Here is a 19501-nt window from a genome sequence, read left to right on the forward strand (position 1 = left end):
ATGGGGAACCCCAGAGTTAGTAGAAGGAAAGAAATTTTAAAAATTAGGGCAGAAATAAATGCAAAAGAAACAAAAGAGACCATAGCAAAAATCAACAAAGCCAAAAGCTGGTTCTTTGAAAGGATAAATAAAACTGACAAACCATTAGCCAGACTCATCAAGAAACAAAGAGAGAAAAATCAAATCAATAAAATTAGAAATGAAAATGGAGAGATCACAACAGACAACACAGAAATACAAAGGATCATAAGAGACTACTATCAGCAATTATATGCCAATAAAATGGACAACGTGGAAGAAATGGATAAATTTTTATTAACATTTTAAAAGAGAATCAACATTCTGTTGTTTAGCAGTAGCCAGTTTATTTATTATGGGTGTGAAATTGAGGAGAGATGTGAAGGAAGGAGTACACACTTTGGAGGTATGCAGACCTGGGTCTGAGTTCTAGATCTCTACCTATTATCAGTTTATCAATGAGCAATTTACTTAACTTCTCTGGTGATTTGTTTTCACATCTGTACAATGATGATCATAACACCTACCTTTCAGGATTATTAGTAAAACATGAAAAATGTATGTGAATTTATACACAGTGGCTGACACATAGAAATAAGAATTTAGGGCATGTTAGCTAGCATAATTAAATGATGAAGAAAGGATTTGGGCATTGGTCAGGAATTAGTGTACTTTAAAAATCTTTCTGAAGACTAAACATCAATGATGATTACATATGGATGGCTCCATGGCGTTGAAGAGTCAAAAAAACCCTCACACTCCATGACAACAACATCTTCTAAGTCAGCACTGGCTTTACATTTCAGCTTCCCCATGAAGTTTAGTGAGATTTTCAGCTGCACTCCCCTCCCCAGTCGCATTTTATTTTTTATTTTGTTGTTGTCTTTTTAAAAGAGAAAAGTCTGGTTGTGACGATTATCTGTTATTACTTCCAAATAAGAACATGCTTTCATTTACTGAAATTAGGTCCCCATTCACTATGTTGGCACACTCTGGGCTGTCTCCTCCAGAGGGCTCGAGGCCTGTTAGATGGTACTCAGTTGGAAACTGGCAGCACTGAGTCTCTGCCAAGGCTGGCAGACCTTTAACGTGGCATCTGGTGACCTTTTTTGCTGAGCCCCCTGGGTCCTCCATTTGCGATTTGATGTTCTCAGCAGGGGTGTAATCCAAATCAAATGTGAGATCTGGTGAGATGGAGTTACAGGGGAGGTGGGGCCAGTGTAGAATCTGTACATTGCTTTGGGCAGAGGATGCTACTAGATACCCTTGCCATGTTTCTTTCTAATCCTGAGAGTCTGAGCTCTAATAGAGGGTAGCACTAAAGTCTAATTCTGAGACTCTGAGCTCTAATAAAAGACTGGTTTGCAGAAAGAGCCCAACGTGAAAGGGAACAATTGGACAATTTTCTCCTCATTTATTTATCATCCAGCCATACTGTCATTCTCCCTAATTGCTGTAGTTCCCAGGTGACACTAAACTCTTCACAGCGCCCCTGAGAGCAGCAGCTGAGGTTAGAAGTACATATGAGGAAGTTAGCAGTGTCTTGTTTCCAAGATGGTATTGATGGCATTTTTTTTTTTCCTTTTTCTGAAATGGCAAATTTCTATTTTCAACAGTGCAGGTAGATAGCACACAAGCCTAGAAGAACGAACCGTGAGTTTGTGAACAACATAACAACCAACCAGTGTTGACAAATTGTGCTAACAGCAGACACATGCCATTTCTCAGCTGGGGAGTCTTTTTCATGATAAATTGAAAGTGTTATGCATGTTGTTGTTTTTTTCAAAAGCAGCTTTTACTTTAAACAGATTTAACAGATTATTTTTAATTTTACATACACTATGGCTGTTTTAACAGACAGGCAGTTACATTTCATAGTTCTCAGGCAATTTTATCCTAAGACTGCCCACAAAAGGATTTTAAAGGTCATGAAAGCAAAAATGATTCAACCCTCCTTGCCTTCATCCAGAAGTTAACTGTTTGCCCCATTACCATTTTTGCTTTTAAATCCTGTGCTTCCTGCTTGGTGCCTTCTCTCATTTCTGTTTCTCATATACTCCCTAACTTCCACAGACTTTTTTCCTGACTCTACTGGCACCTGGAACAATCAAGGTACAACGAGGAAGATTTAGATTTAAATCTTGGCTATACCTTTGCAAAGCCAGGTAGAATTAGACAATGATATAAACCCTCTGAACCTAAATTGTTCATCCTAAAATGAGAATAATATGAGCACCTACCTATAGGGCTGATCTAAAGATTAAATAAGTGAATGTTTGTAAATGGCTATAATGTGGCTGTCATATACTTAAACAGTAATACTATTATTTTTGAAACCCCTGCAAAGTATAATTACTTATTTTTCTTAAGAACTTCAAATAGCACTGACTCTTTGTAACATCCTATTGACATTTATTTATATACCAATTAGGTATATTTCTTGTGGTCTTCCCTTGTGGCTCAGCTGGTAAAGAATCTGCCTGCAATGCGGGAGACCTGGGTTCGATCCCTGGGTTGGGAAGATCCCCTGGAGAAGAGAAAGGCTACCCACTCCAGGATTCTAGCCTAGAGAATTCCATGGACTGTATAGTCCATGGAGTCGCAAAGAGTTGGGCACAACTGAGTGACTTTCACTTCAGTTCACTTAGGTATATTTCATATTATTTATGTAAATCTTATGCCAATTTCCTTTAACACTTTGTAGAAATATATAATACATCAAGTACACATCATAAGTATACCACTCACTCACTGAATTTTCACAAACATGAAATAGCCTTGCAACAGACATCCAGATCAAGAAACGAATTGGTACCACATTCCTAGAAACATCCCTGATGTTCCCTTCTGGACTTTATACCTCCCTGCAAAGATAACCACTATCCTGACTTCTAGAAACACATTAATATCAGTTGTTAACTTTATTATTCCTATATTTTTGGATAACCAAATGAAATTAAATTTCTTAAGATCAGAGACTGTATATTATATGTCTTCTCTCATTGAAGAACTATATATTAAATATACACTCCCCCAACATTCCCATTTTGCTCTATTGTCGTCCAGCTACACCCATCCGACAAATCTCCAGCCCTGGATGAAGCTCACTGTCTGCCTTCCTTGCATCTCCACGAGGACTGCAGAGCATGCATCCTCTCCAACTGGTGCTGCAAAGGCCATGGCCTCCAGCCTTCGAATGACCACTCGATTGTGTCCAGCCAACCGTCCTTCCTTGTCTGATCAGCTATCTTTATAGCACCTATTTCAAGCCATATGCCCTTAAATTCAGACCTCCTACCCCAACGTTTCCTTTCTTGAGACCCAACAGGTAGTCATACCTTGTTTGTCAAAGAGAAGATTTAAGCAGTCAGCAATTTGGTCAGCCTCCTGTCACCAAATATTAAAATTTGCCTACATCCTCACCCATCTTCCTGCCACCTGACCCTGAGGTTTCATTTCTATCTCTGTCTTCTCAGTGACATTCCATCTCATTTTCTCAGGGTTCATCTTACATCATCAATGATATCCTCTCCTTTTCTTTGGTCAGTTGGCTCTTCATTTAAATGTGTTAAAGTCCCTATTGTCTTTAGTTTCATTTATTTAATTTTATTTTTTATTGGAGTATAATTGATTTGTAACGTTGCACCAATCTCTGCTGTCTAGAGAAATGACTCAGCTATATAATAGAGACATGTTTTTAATGTCTTTTCCATTCTTTTCTGTTCTTTTCCATAATGGTTTATCACAGGATGTTAAATACAGTTCTCTGTGCTATATTGTAGGATCTTGTTGCTTATTCTTTCTATATATAATAGTTTACATCTGCTAATCCCAAACTCCCAGTCCTTCCCTCCTTTACCCACCTCCCCACTAGTAGCCATCAGTCTGACCTCTATGTCTATTTCTGTTTTGTAGATAATAAGCTCATTTGTACCATATTTTAGATTCCTCATATAAGTGATATCATATGGTATTTGTTTTTCTCTGCCTGACTTACTCCACTTATGATAATTTCTACTTGTATCATGTGTTGCAAATGGCATTATTTTACTCTTTCTTAAGTCTGAGTAGTATTCCATAGTATATGTATATATACCATATCTTTATCCATTCCTCTGTCAATGGACATCTGGTTTGTTTCCATGTTTTGGCTACTATGAATACTGCTGCTATAAACTAGGGGTGCACGTATATTCTTAAATTACCATTCTCTCCAGGTACATGCCTGGGAGTAGAATTGCTCGGTCATATGGTAACTCTATTTTTAGTTTTTTAAGAAGCCTCCACAATGTTTTCCATAGGGACTGTACCAGTTTGCATCCCCACAAGCAGTGTAAGAGGTTTCTCTTTTCTACACACCCTCTCCAGCATTTGTTATTTGAGATTTTTTTAATGATGACCATTCTCATGGGTGTGAGGTGGTATCTCATTGTAGTTTTGATTTGCATTTCTCTAATAAAGAGCAATGTTGAGCATCTTTTCTTGCGCCTATTTGACTATCATATGTCTTCTTTGGAGGAATATCTATTAAGGTCCTCTACCCATTTTTTGATTGGCTTATCTATTTTTGTTGTTGTCAAGTTGTATGAGCTATTTGTATATTTTGGAGGCAAACGTGACAATAACAAGCCCTATCTGAAACCAACATTGTACTCCAGTCACCCCATTTCTCTCCTCTCCTGAAGCCACAGTTCTTCACAGTTCTTCACTTCCTACCTTTAGTTTCTGATCCCTCCTCTTTTGTCAGCCCACTTCAGTCTAGCATCTGCCTCTGTTGCCTCAGGGAATTCCTCATGTCAGGTTTCCTGATGATGTCCTTAGGGCTTAACTCAATGGACACTTTTTTTAGAGCTCGCTTTTCTCAACAGCATGTGAGGTGCTGATTATGCCAGCTCTCTGGAAACATTCTCTTCACTTTGTTGCTAAGACCACACTCTTCTAGTTTTTCTTCTGCCTTACTTAGAATTTCTTCCAAGTCTCCTTTTAGGGCTCTTCGCTCTATAAACGTAGGTGTTCCGCTCAGCTCTTTCCTAAGCCTCCTTTGCTTCTCATGCTGCCATGACTGACAGAGGTAATGTAAAAACTGTACATATGTCAATCTTGGCCTTAGTCAAATCAATAAGTGTTGTAGCAATTGTTTTATGCTCAGATTACATGACACGCTTTAAAATGGGTCCTTTCCACTGCATCAATAATAACAGCTAAAATTTATACAACCTTCTAGGCATAATGCATAGCTATCTTTAAATTTATTTTTCTTGATAATATAATATTTCCTCATGTCAGAAATTTAGAATAATAGTTTTATTCTATAGTATAATATGGTGTATAGTATAGTATATAATATAGTATAATATGGGCTTCCCAAGAAGCTCAGTGGTAAAGAATCCACCTGCCAATGCAGGAGATGCTGGTTCAATCCCTGGGTCAAGAAAATCTCCTAGAGAAGGGAATGGCTACCTATTCCAGTGTTCTTGCCTGGAGAACTCCATGGACAGAGGAGCCTGGTGGACTACAGTCTGGGGTCACAAAGAATTGAACATGACTGAATGACTGACAACCGCACACTACACACAGTATCATGTGATATCCTGACTGCTGTTAGGAGACACTTACTGTTTACTTCTGACATATTTCCTCTACATATATTATGCACTCTCACACAGAGACACGTGTTTATACATGAGTTTATATAGTTGAGATAATTATAGTTTTCATTTATTTGTATAACAAGACATTTTTTCATTAAAGTTATTTGTAACTATTTTAATAGTACCATACATTATCTCATAGGACCTTCGAGTAAAACACTCAACACATCCATCTATTAATAAATAGTTTAAAATATCTCTTTTTTCACACTTTTTACTAAAATAAATTATTAAACATTTATTTACTAGGTCAAAAATTTTAGCTTCCTGACTCTTTAATATGTTTAATCTGGTCACCCACTATAAGAATTCTATTTATTTATGTGACCATGAACATTTGTATTCTTTATTTCCAAAGAAGTTTTCTATATTTAAAACAATACCATGTAATTGTTGTGACTTATGTCTTTTAGTCGGAGAAGGCAATGGCACCCCACTCCAGTACTCTTGCCTGGAAAATTCAATGGACAGAGGAGCCTGGTGGGCTGCAGTCCATGGGGTTGCCAAGAGTCAGACACCACTGAGCGACTTCACTTTCACTTTTCACTTTCATGCATTGGAGAAGGAAACGGCAACCCACTCCAGTGTTCTTGCCTGCAGAATCCCAGGGACAGGGGAGCCTGGTGGGCTGCTGTCTATAGGGTTGCACAGAGTCGGACATGACTGAAGAGACTTTGCAGCAGCAGCAGCAACATATCTTTTAGTTATTAAGCAAAGTTGCATAATTTGTAGATTTTTGTTTTTATATAAATTTCTTTGAGTCATTCCTACAATTTTTCCCCTCTATTTAATATTAAAATTAAATGGAGGACTACTGAGAGAAAAAGAAGCCTTACAACGAGACAATTAAGGAGAGACACAGAGCAGAACTGGAGCTGGCAAAAAGCCTTGACTTTCTTCTTTTTCTAGTTGTAAACACTGAAAATACCTGTTAGACGTTTAAGGAAAAAAGATAAGTAATAACCTTTAGGGTTCATCTTTGAAACTGCCATTTCTTACAGTAAGGCTTTTAGAGCAGATGGATAGATTGTAAGGAAGCTGTAAAGCCTGAGAAAATAACATGGTTTCTCTATGGCAAATGATCCCTAGACAAATAACTAACATTTACTTCTTCATTCAGTCATGCTAAATACCAATATTCCCACCACCAGACTAACACCTGCCTTTTCTTATGCCAGCTTAGTGCAGGTGGAGTGTGCCCTGAGTAACAAAGTACAAAACTTGTTTCTTTGCAGCAAGGAGAACCAGAACTTGAAGGCAGAAACTCAAACAGTGCTCCAGAAATCAGTGACCAGTGATGCAAAGCAGATCGGTGGAGACCCACCAGCTCCTATTGATTCCACAGATCATCAAATCAATCATGACCCAGATGATGTGAAAGAGAGCAAGCACCGAGAGAACAGCCAAAAACCAGAGGACAATGGGAAACTCCTAACAGGAGCACTCAGTTGTAGATTTCTGGATGGCAAAGTGAGTGACAAATTCCTCAACTTTTCTTGGTAATTGGCTAGGAAATTCAGTTGGGTTGGAAACAGACTCACATCAACACATGCTTGTCCTAACGGAAATTAATACAGTTTGCATCAAATACAATCAAAATCATTTTTTAAAACTGAAAATGAATTTTGAGGTCATTCTGCATATTGCATCTTCACTGACCGCTAACTGAATCGGTCAACCTACTCTGTCACTAAATGATAGTTATACAGTGATACATCATCACTTGTGCAAATTTGGGGTGTGTTAGAGGAGGAGGGTATGTCTGCTTTAATGTTATAGGAAAAGATAATTTATTTTCAAAATCCAATGAAATCATGTCTAGATATCAAAAAGTTATCAGCCCTAAACTATCCTGATAGAAATGTTAATACGTTATCACTGTCCTCTGCTAAGAATCAACCAAACAATCCACAATAGATTAACTTGAAAATGATGACTCTAAATGATTATTAATTTGTAATTAAAAAGCAAGAGTAGCAGCAATAGAAAACTGGACCCAATTAAGACCAACTAATGATTCATTGGTAACAAAGTACCATTTCAAAAAATTGCTGAAATTGCAATTAAACAAATATATAGAGGAGGAGTTTTGCAGCACTGCCAAGAATGAAGTGACAGTCGGATATTTTAGTAGAATACTGAATTAGAGTCTGCAGTAAACTCTAACATAACTATCTTTAGTTTATGATTTTAATAGCCCTTTCTAAATCACTCAGATGCTCACTAGTTTTCAGTCATGAGAATATAAAAGCCTGTGGATTTGTGATCTTTTATTCATTAGAACTCTGCAAAAATTAGAATATGGAGTGGCTACCAGTTCACCAATGGACCTCAGACCATGATCTGCAAGGTCTCAAACACTGGGGACTTCTCATTTTTCTCCTAAAATTTTTATTGATCCTTCTAACTGTAACATATTATATACTCGTAGAAATTTTGGAAAATAGAAGGAGAATATAAATAAGAAAAATAAAACGCAAAGAAAAATAATCGTTTATTTCTTTCTCATCTTTTCTTCATGCATAGATACCAAATATGAATCATCACATATATGTTGTCATCCTGGTCTATTCACCTCATATCAAGAATTCTCCTCCAGCTTCAAAAAATTCATCCTAAGCATTATGTTTAATGTCCCTGTGAGAGTCATACTCAGAAGTAACACTTAGAACTTGCTACGTGCCAGGCACCATTCTAGCTTCCCTGGTGACTCAGACAGTAAGGAGTCTGCCCTCAGTGCAGAAGATCCAAGTTCAATTCCTGGGTTGCGAAGATCCCCTGGAGAAGGGAATGGCAACCCACTCCAGTATTCTTGCCTGGAGAATTCCATGGACAGAGGAGTGGGCTACAGTCCATGGGGCCACGAAGAGTCAGACGCGACTGAGTGACTAACACATACCCAGAGGCACTATTCTAAGCTCTTTACATATATTAACTAACTTACTACTCCCAAGCACTCAGTGAGATAGGAACTTTTATTATCTTCAGATCATAGATGAGAGAGCTGAAAAACAAAGAAATCAAGTCTTTGCCCAGGTCATAAAGCTGAGAAGTGGCAGAGCCACAATTGAGGTCCAGATTCTAGGGCCTTAATCCCCAAACTATATTCATTCATTTATATGAATATAACATGTCTCATTCAATCCCTATTGATGGGCATTTAAGTCATTTCTAGTTTTTCTCTTATAAATGAAAGTTTGTTTGACCCTCTCTCTACCCATTTGGGATACAATGTCTGCATTAGCCACTGTAACAGGCAGAGTGTTCACTGGCTAAGTTGTTCTTGGACCTCCACGGTCTGGATTCTTGACTAGCTCTGCAGTGCCAGAAGGAGACAATTTGTCTCTCCCCTCCCAGGATTCAAGAGGTTTCTTAAGGGAGGCTCAGCAGGGTTAACACCCACCCAGCAAACACAGCAAGACCTCATGGGAAGTGTGGGGCCTGACTAATTGGTTCTGTGTGCCGAGTATAGGATTCCAGCTGGCCAGGTGGCAGCCACGGCTGCCTGGTACAGAGACGCTCATTACCGCCTTGACTAAGTGGTAAGTGGGATCCTGCCACAGTGAAAGAAGTAAGCCAATCAGAGCTCCTTCTAGATTCTTATTCTTTACATATAGACGAAAATAAGCTTTCCTGTCTGGGATGTAGCAGGCAGTCTGCACTGGCTGAATTTGCTCTAAAACAAAAGTAAACGTGGGTTAAGGACAGGCAAGTGTGAAACTCTGTTCTAAATTACAGGTAAACTCAAAGATAACATTAGGAGGAAATTAATTAAAGCTGAAAATGTTAAGAGAAGCAATAGTAAGATATCTTATAAATCAGCAAATACAAACTCTCATTTCACAAATGAATAATAAGAGGCCCAGAGAACTTAAATGATGTTTTAAGATCTCACAGACAGAGCCTGGCTTTTCTCACTGCCAGCCCTAGGATCTTATGTCTCTTAAATTCTCTCCTTATACATTTTTAAAAATACATATATGCTGTTTACACTGTTTCTCAGAACTATCAGCTCTGCTTTCTCTCAGAAAATAAAAAAGAATATGTGACTAGTGGCAAACTCAGTAGCACAGTTTCAAAAATAAAATTAAAGTCTGCTTTTTGCATCTGGCAGCATGAGAATGAAAGTGTTAGTGCTTTAATTTTAATAATTATCACAGTTGATTGGTAGTACTTTCCTTTCAAAGCCATTTTGCTTGTTTTGTCTTGCTTTTCCTCCACAACTGCCTATTCTAGAACTCTGCCACTCCTGCTCACTCAGCCCACTCTAGAGAGCCTTTTGATTTTTCTTTAAAATGTTTAATGACTATATAAACCCTTCAGTTCAGTTCAGTTCAGTTCAGTCGTTCAGTCGTGTCCGACTCTTTGCAACCCCATGAATCACAGCACACCAGGCCTCCCTGTCCATCACCATCTCCCGGAGTTCACTCAAACTCACATCCATCGAGTCGGTGATGCCATCCAGCCATCTCATCCTCTGTCGTCCCCTTTTCCTCCTGTCCCCAATCCCTCCCAGCATCAGACTTTTCCAATGTGTCAACTCTTCGCATGAGGTCACCAAAGTACTGGAGTTTCATCTTCAGCATCAGTCCTTCCAAAGAAATCCCAGGGCTGATCTCCTTCAGAATGGACTGGTTGGATTTCCTTGCAGTCCAAGGGACTATCAAGACTCTTCACCAACACCACAGTTCAAAAGTATCAATTCTTAGGTGCTCAGCTTTCTTCACAGTCCAAGTCTCACATCCATACATGACCACAGGAAAAACCATAGCCTTGACTAGATGGACCTTAGTCGGCAAAGGAATGTCTCTGCTTTTGAATACGCTATCTAGGTTGGTCATAACTTTTCTTCCAAGGAGTAAGCGTCTTTTAATTTCATGGCTGCAGTCACTATCTGCAGTGATTTTGGAGCCCCCCAAAATAAAGTCTGACACTGTTTCTACTGTTTCCCCATCTATTTCCCATGAAGTGATGGGACCAGATGCCATGATCTTCGTTTTCTGAATGTTGAGCTTTAAGCCAACTTTTTCACTCTCCTCTTTCACTTTCATCAAGAGGCTTTTTAGATCCTCTTCACTTTCTGCCATAAGGGTGGTGTCATCTGCATATCTGAGGTTATTGATATTTCTCCTGGCCATCTTGATTCCAGCTTGTGCTCTTTCCAGCCCAGCGTTTCTCATGATGTACTCTGCATAGAAGTTAAATAAGCAGGGTGACAATATACAGCCTTGACGTACTCCTTTTCCTATTTGGAACCAGTCTGTTGTTCCATGTCCAGTTCTAACTGTTGCTTCCTGACCTGCGTATAGGTTTCTCAAGAGGCAGGTCAGATGGTCTGGTATTCCCATCTCTTTCAGAATTTTCCACAGTTTATTGTGATCCACACAGTCAAAGGCTTTGGCATAGTCAATAAAGCAGAAATTGATGTTTTTCTGGAACTCTCTTGCTTTTTCGATGATCCAGCGGATGTTGGCAACCCTTCAGGTTGCTACTTATACTGATAGGTTATTCAATATAAACTGTCAAATGAGTATGGACACTCAGTTTTCAGTGAATCCCTCTCATAATGTCTCCTTTCAATGACCTGATATTAAATATCGCCATGTGGTTAAATCTGTACCCAGGATTTCCTTTTAATCAGGTATGGTGAGGTGACAGATAAAGAGACAACTGCCTCTGAAAGAACTTGTGACTTACATTTCCCAGGGAAAGGAGGTATGCCACGCTGTGCAGGGCCACATGTGGAAGCACCAAGGTCAATCAGGAGGCAGAAGAGTAAGGGAAAAGCACAGGCCACAGCCTTTACTGGGGTTTCCATGGGAAAGGTAATGAAGGCAGGGTAAACAGATTAGAACTGGCTGGTTTGAACAACTCCAGTGAGTGGGCTTTGGGTAGAGGGGCTATCTCCAGTCTGATATGTGGACCTAGGTTCATTGGGAAAGGGGAAATATTGAGTTGGTATCTGAGTTAGATAAGAGAGGTGGTTAGAGACATGGATTTAGGGTTGATTGGTTTGCATATGAAAGATGTGTTTGCAGGCTTACTTTTTCTTTGTCACAGACACCTTTTATCATGCACAAATGAAAATGTGTCTAACTGCCCATTTATTTATCAAACTTGTGTTAACTGCATAATGCTGAAGTTAATGTTGAGATAAGCTTTCTTCTTGGAGGATTAAATGACTCAATGACCACGGGGCTTGAAGTCTTTTGAATGGGAATATGTTTTAAGAATTAGTTGGCTCACTCATATTTTCCATTTTTTTTTTTCTCTTTCTCTTCTTTGCTTCTTTAAGGTTTCCAACCAGGCAAATGTCTACTGCATCTCTCAACCAACTGGAGACCAGTCCCCGTCCTATATCCATGGCCTCCCCAGGAGAAACTTTAGAGACTGGTCCTTAGAACAGATGGCAAGGAGCAGCTCTGACCAACCCAAGGTGTGTATCATAGGAGCTGTTGAGCTGTTTTCTATTGTAGATGAAGGGATATTATTTGTCGACTGTGTATTTAGATGTGGAACAGATAATAAGATGGTCTAAGATAGACTGGTGGGTACCACACCTGATATGTCTCATCAGCTTCCCTGGGAGCCCACAGGCAAACCTCAAATGTTCTGCCTGACCATTGCATCTTCCTTCCCCCTTCCTCCTCCCAGATCCCGGTCTTTAAGATTTATCAGTCTAAATTGTCATATAATAAAAAAAATATTTTGTAAAAGACAAATGATATACCTTAAGGAACCTTCTATCAGAGTATGTACTCTGAAATGATTTGCTTCTTTTCTTCACCTGAAGGAAAAGATCTTGAGACATTATAAACTAATGAATACATCGAGATTGAATACTTACTTTCCAGTAAAAGTATTCTTCCTATTCGGGACAACGCCTGAGTGTGGAGGCTCTAATACCGACTCCAGTACTCTTCTGCTTCCTTGCATTGGTCTTCAGTCCCTTTGGTTTAGAGCCCTGTTAATCTGTTGCTGTTGTCATTGTTGTTGTTTCAGGATATTGGCCGGAGACCAAGTGGAACAACAAGAGAAGACACTTTTCTTCTTGCCCTGGTCAGAAGAGAACTCAAGTCTCTTCCTCTGAGTTCTGGCTTATTAGACAAACTTCAGAAAGAGCTGAAGATATTGGATCCTCCCTCTTCAGGATTTCTTCTCCAGTCTCAGCTGAGCCACCTCTTCTTAAGGCTTGAAGTCCCTCTGCAGTTGCCAAAAGTCAAGATCCTTTGCCAGAGATTTTCTAGGGGAAACTCTCCTGAAATGGTAGGACCATCTTGCTACTTTAAGTATGAGTTCCCTTTGTTTATTTGACTTGTACCCACCAGAGTAATAGAATCAAAAGGTAAGTTTCTTTCTTGAAAATAACCTTTGCCATTGAGCCCTAAGATACAAAGCCTATTTATAGTCATATGTAGAAATCTCTAGTCAGATAAGATCCAAATAGAAGATAGATTTAGGTCCTTTGTTGTTGTTGTTGTTGTTGCTCAGTTGCCCAGTCATGTCCGACTCTTTGTGACCCCATGGACTGCAGCACGCCAGGCCTCTCTGTCCCCCACCATCTCCCGGAGTTGGTCCAAGTTCATGTTCATTGCATCAGTAATGCAGTCCAGCCATCTCATCCTCTTCTCCTTCTGCCCTCAATCTTGCCCAGCATCAGGGACTTTTCCAGTGAGTCATCTGTTCACATCAGATAATCATGATACTGGAGCTTTAGCTTCAACATCAGTCCTTCCAGTGAAAATTCAGGGTTGAACTCCCTTAAGATTGACTGGTTTGATCACCTTGATGTCCAAGGGACTTTCAGGAACTCAACACCACAGTTCAAAGGCATCAATTCTTTGGCATTCTGCCTTCTTTATGGTCCAGCTCTCACAACTGCACACGACCACTAGGAAGCCCATAGCCTTGAGTATATGGACCTTTGTCAGCAGAGTAGCGTCTCTGCTTTTCAGCACACTGTCTAGGTGTGTCATCACTTTCCTATCAGAAAGCAATCGTCTTCTGATTTCATGGCTTCAGTTACTGTCTGCAGTGATTTTGGAGCCCAAGAAGAGAAAATCTGTCACAACTTCCACTTTTTCCCCTTCTATTTGCCATGCAATAATGGGGCTGGATGCCATGATCTTAGTTTTGTTTTTTTTTTTCTTAGTTTTTTTTTTTCTTCCTAATATTTAGTCTTAAGCTAGCTCTTTCACTCTTCTCCTTCACCCTCGTCAAGAGGCTGTTTAGTTCAACTTCGCTTTCTGCCATAAGAGTGGTATCATCTGCATATCTGAGATTGCTGAAGTTTCTCCTGCCTATCTTGATTGCATCTTGTAACTCATCCAGTCTGGCATTTCTCATGATGTCCTCAGCATATATGTTAAACAAATAGGGTGACAGCAGACAGCCCTGTCATACTCCTTTCTTGATCTTAAAACAGTTGTTCCCTACAGGGTTCTAACTTCTTGACCCGCATACAGGTTTCTCAGGAGACAGGTAAGATAGTCTGGTGTTCCCATCTCTCTAAGAGCTCTCTCTCCACAGTTTGTCATGATCCACAGAGTCAAAGGCTTTAGTGTAGTCAATGAAACAGAGATAGATGTTTTTTTTTCTGAAATTCCTTTGCTTTCTCTATAATCCAGTGAATTTTGGCAATTTGATCCTAGTTCCTCTTCCTTTTCTAAACGCAGCTTGGACATCTGGAAGTTCTTGGTTCACATAATGCTGAAGCCTAGCATGCAAGACCATACTACCATGTACCACCAGGGGGGTTAGCCCTGTTTAATTTCTCTTTAAAAGGTTTCCTGTCCTAACTTTCATTGTCTGCTCTTAACACCATTGGAATAGTTACAGATTCAAGATAACAGGTCTGTTTACAAGCTGCTCAGTCTATAAGCTCTGAGGTTAGAATGGAGAACTTGATAAAGATGTATTATGACAGTTCCTAGAGATTTAGAGATGGGAGGCATCTTTGAAACATGGCTCATCACCATCATTTTACTAATTAGTAAACTGAAACCCAGAGGATCAAGGAACTTGCTCAGGAAACTCAGAGAATTAATGGCAGACCCAGGGCAGAGATAAAGGTTCCCCAAAGATAAGGCCAGGGTTCTTTTTCTGAGCATGTACTTCCTAAGTTCACACTATAAGTGAATACACAGCATAGTCCAAGTGTAACAAAATTCTGGGAGCGAGAAGACAATATCCTAAAATAGAGAGAAACAATAGCAATAGAAAAATCATAAATGAGCATGTGTTGATGGAAAATCAGGCCAAAACCAATCTCACAGGGCTAATGTGAAGACTTAGTAATATAATAAATGCAAATTACCTGGCCTCATGTTTAACATTTAGTAGGCTCTATCTCCTGCCCACTCCTAACCTGCAAAAGTAGAATTAATTGTATATTTATGAAAAGTATTTAGCAATACAATGTCAACCTATTAGTGCAACCTTTATGAATCTTCAGTTCAAGTCAATTCTCCAGCCTGAGTCCTAGTTTCTATCAGGACCTTATCTGGCTTCCCTTCCCCACTGCTACCCACCTCCACTACCCTGGAGTTGTCTGCCCATCAGAGTCCCTAGTATAATCATCCAGTCAACCAATGGAAATTCATGACATTCTCTTAGTCTTTTCCTATGTAAAAAAAAGAAAGTCTTAAGTTTTTCACTTAGGTAAATAAAGCCTTGCCCCCAAGTAATCTAACTTTATCTTTTGAATATATCTAAATATAAGTATATAGTATATATAATAAATATATGAGACTTGTGAGACAGAGAGAGAGGGTAGAGGCTAGGTCATGCTGTTGTAACAAAGAGCCTCAAAGTCTCAGTGGCTTAAAAAAACAAAAGCTTATTATTCATAATGAGTCCTGCCTATGCTCTTCTCAGTACCATCATCGTCTTAGCTCCAAATCCAGGCTGGTGAAGCATCCACTCTGGAGTATTAGTGGATGTAATGACAGAGGGGATAAAGAGATATCTGGGCTGGGGGGCGGGGGGACGTTCATGTCAGCAGTTTAATCCTCAGCTCAGAAGTAGTGCAAGTCACTTCTGTTCTCAACTCACTGGCCAGAACTGATCATTACCCCACTTAAACACAAAACAAGCAGGAAGTATCATTTTACCATATGTCCAGAAGGGAAAATAAAAGGAATTGTTGGTCAAAAAAAAAGCACTAGTAATTACTATATTTTAAAATCTGTTCTTAAATTTTTGAATGCTAAAAATTTTTCCAAATACATTTTATCTCAACAAAGGTCCATCTAGTCAAGGCTATGGTTTTTCCAGAGGTCATATATGGATGTGAGAGCTGGACTGTGAAGAAGGCTGAGCACTGAAGAATTGATGCTTTTGAACTGTGGTGTTGGAGAAGACTCTTGAGAGTCCCTTGGACTGCAAGGAGATCCAACCAGTCCATCCTAAAGGAGATCAGTCCTGGTGTTCATTGGAAGGACTGATGCTAAAGCTGAAACTCCAATACTTTGGCCACGTCATGTGAAGTGTTGACTCATTGGAAAAGACCCTGATGCTGGGAGGCACTGGGGGCAGGAGGAGAAGGGGACGACAGAGGATGAGATGGCTGGATGGCATCACCGACTTGATGCTCATGAGTTTCGGTGAACTCTGGGAGTTGGTGATGGACAGGGAGGCCTGGCGTGCTGCTATTCATGAGGTCGCAAAGAGTCAGACATGACTGAGCGACTGAACTGAACTGAACTGACATTTTATCTCAACAGATATCTTCTTTCCCCTAAGTATAAATTAAATGAGGATGTTCTCGTTTATATTTAATTTTCAGGTGAATTATGAAAAGCTACTCTGGTTTTTAAAAGTTGCAGCTTCAGAAGATACAGAGCAAAACAAAGGAGCTGAGGGCAGCAACGTAAAGGAAACTCAGAGCAGTAGCCATCAAAGGTACTTTTCTCCCTATTTATGGGCATAGTGTGTATAGACTTCAAGAGCTGGCAGGGATCTTGGAAGTAATACATTTGAAAACTTCACCCAGTGCAAAATCACTTTACGCTTTACCAATGCTTTGCCTTTTGCTTATAGTTTTCTTTTCTCCCTCCTCTGCAAGCATGCATACATGGTTATTTGCAACAATCCATCTTTTTTTTAATGAGATTGCCATGTAAAAATGAAAAACCTCATTATGAAATAATAAATGAGTGTGTACCAGGCAGAGTTCCTGTCCACATGGTGTGATTCCAGAAATATGTTCAGACAGTGAACTCCTGGGTGACAGGCACCAGCAGAAAAAGGTTTGAGGTACAGAAATCAATAATTCCTTCATATAATCTCAAAGGAAAGAAATAACCCAACATAAATATAGGATGTGAGGAATAGCATTAGAGATGAGACACAGTAAAGCATGATAGTCTGTATTCTCCACGAAAAATGACAAAATGCAGTGGTTAGGAGCATAACTTCTATGGACAGAAACCTAGACTCAATTCCTGTTTCTGCCCATTAGTGTGGAGAAGGCAATGGCACCCCACTCCAGTACTTTTGCCTGGAAAATCCCATGGACAGAGGAGCCTGGTAGGCTGCAGTCCATGGGGTCGCTAGAGTCGGACATGACTGAGCGACTTCCCTTTCACTTTTCACTTTCATGCACTGGAGAAGGAAATGGCAATCCACTCCAGTGTTCTTGCCTGGAGAATCCCAGGGACGGGGAAGCCTGGTGGGCTGCCGTCTGTGGGGTCGGACATGACTAAAGCGACTTAGCAGCAGCAGCAGCAGCAGCAGCAGCCCATTAGTGACTCTGTAAACTTCGGCTGGTCACTTACCCTCTCTGTGCTTCCATCCTCCAGCTGTTAAATGGAAACAATGATAGATTTCCCTTCACTTTATAGATTTGTAAGAGGAACAGAGTTAGTCTATGCACAGTTCTTAAAAATGGTACATGATAGGGTTTGTTACTATTTTGAAACTATCCCTGGAGATTCAGATGGTAAAGAACCTGCCTACAATGCTGGAGACCTAAGTTAGATCCCTGGGTCAGGAAGATCCCCTGGAGAAGGGAATGGCTACTCACTCTAGTATTCTTGCCGGGAGAATTCCATGGACAGAGGAGCCTGGCAGGCTACAGCCCATGGGGTTGCAAAGAGTCAAATACAACTGAGCAACTAATACTACTATTACTATTACTAGAAGACATCCTTTCCAGTTCCAAATAATGTGACATAGTGGTTAAGGGCCATGGCATTGAAGTATGTCACTTCACTCTAGGAAAAAGGCAGGGTTTCCTATAAAATTGTTCTTGGACCAAGTGATAGACTTGATTCCTTTCTGCAGTGTGCAATGTGCCCTTTTTGATTGCATTACTTCATTCTACATGCATCCATTGAATGCCAGCTGTTTGCCAGGCACACTTTGCTGAGCACAGTGAATTCCAAGATTGGCAAGGCTCAATCTCTCCCTCAAGGGCTCACAGTCCAAAGAAAGTGATGCTGCCATATGGGTACACCAGTCAACTATCACTTGGAGCAACTTCCCTGCTGAGAACCATAAATCCCTAACAATATTTAATAATCAGCAGCCATACTTCATATAGTACAGATAGTGAGATTTGCAACCTGAGAAGTAGGAGATGATGCATCAGAATAAATGGCCACTTACTGGCAGATATGGGTCTCATGAATCCTAGACAGGAAGCCTTTCCTGAGCCCTAGACTAGGCTATATCTCTTTGCTGTATAACCTCATAGCCCTTTCTTTTTATAGTAGTCATTGTGCTTATAATTACTTCTTTGACATTTGAGGTGAGGAATAGTGTCTTTCCTGGCCAACTCAGTGTCCAGCATAGTTCTAGCATAGATCCTGGCACATGGGAGACGCTCAATAAATATCTGTGGAATGTCATTGGCACCTCCAATTATCCAAAGAGCTTGCATCATTTCACTTGCAGGAACATTTGGATATCTACTATATAAAAAAGGTCCATAAAGATATCATTTTGAATTCATCACAGGTGCTGCTCTATATAAACCAGACAGTGTGTTTGTGGAAGTGCAAGACTGATGGCCTATAATGAATCCAGGTTCTTTATTAATTAATGTACAGCTCAGAAAAAGTCCCTCCCATGTTTAAAATGCCTCCAGCATCACCAGTGGCAACAGCTTTCATCACCTAAGTTGGACCAGATGAAGTAAACTCCTGCAGAAGGTTTTTCTATGAAATCCATCAGCTGCAGTAAATGGGCTCCATATAAAACCTCCCATTCAGTACTCCGTGTACTGAGCCGAGGGCCAAAGTCTTTCTTATGAATTCCTTCCTACAGAAACTAGTGTTACAAGAAAAGGAAAGAGGAAGGAAACCTTCTGATTTAAATCTGGAACAGATATATCAGATTGGCAAAGCCAATCTGTACAAGATCCATGGATATAGGTGCAGAACAGACTCAGCCCACATCTTATGGTACTGTGTGCCAGGGAGGTCAGACAGAAAGCAAGAGCTAAAAGAATCAGGAAGCAATCGCAACTTGAGCGAAACTTATTACAGGAAAAGAACAAAGAAATGTGAAAGAGTTTCTCAAGCAGGGGGTTCAGGAGCACTAGGGGGGCTGACTGTGAACCTCAGTTCCCAGTGCCCCACTCAGGGACATCATATTGGCAACTGGAAACTGACCACGATGGGAGTTTTTGCACCATGAAAATTAGTAAGGCTACAGATTATGGCTTTATCTTAGAGAGCTGGTCATTAATGATTTACCAGCATACCACTGAAAGGAAACTGATTTACATGAATGGAGTTTGGGGGATGTCACAGAATGTCTGTCTAGAGAAGTGGAACTTAAGTTGAAACAGAGGAAACAGGAAAAGCTTCACTCTGAAGGAGATAGCA

At 40.0% G+C, this 19501-nt stretch overlaps 1 protein-coding gene across 1 annotated transcript in view; it reads left to right on the plus strand.

Annotated features, from left to right (window-relative positions):
• The window catches only part of CUNH1orf87 (chromosome unknown C1orf87 homolog), an 87340-nt gene that overhangs the window by 18831 nt on the left and 49008 nt on the right, over positions 1-19501 (plus strand). Inside the window, 4 exon segments of the mRNA XM_040232722.1 lie at positions 6905-7139; positions 11965-12105; positions 12672-12935; positions 16456-16571. Of these exon segments, the coding sequence (XP_040088656.1) occupies positions 6905-7139; positions 11965-12105; positions 12672-12935; positions 16456-16571 (756 nt within the window).

The sequence above is a fragment of the Oryx dammah genome, unplaced genomic scaffold (genome assembly GCF_014754425.2).
Source record: "Oryx dammah isolate SB20612 unplaced genomic scaffold, SCBI_Odam_1.1 HiC_scaffold_28, whole genome shotgun sequence".
NCBI classification, from domain to species: domain Eukaryota; kingdom Metazoa; phylum Chordata; class Mammalia; order Artiodactyla; family Bovidae; genus Oryx; species Oryx dammah.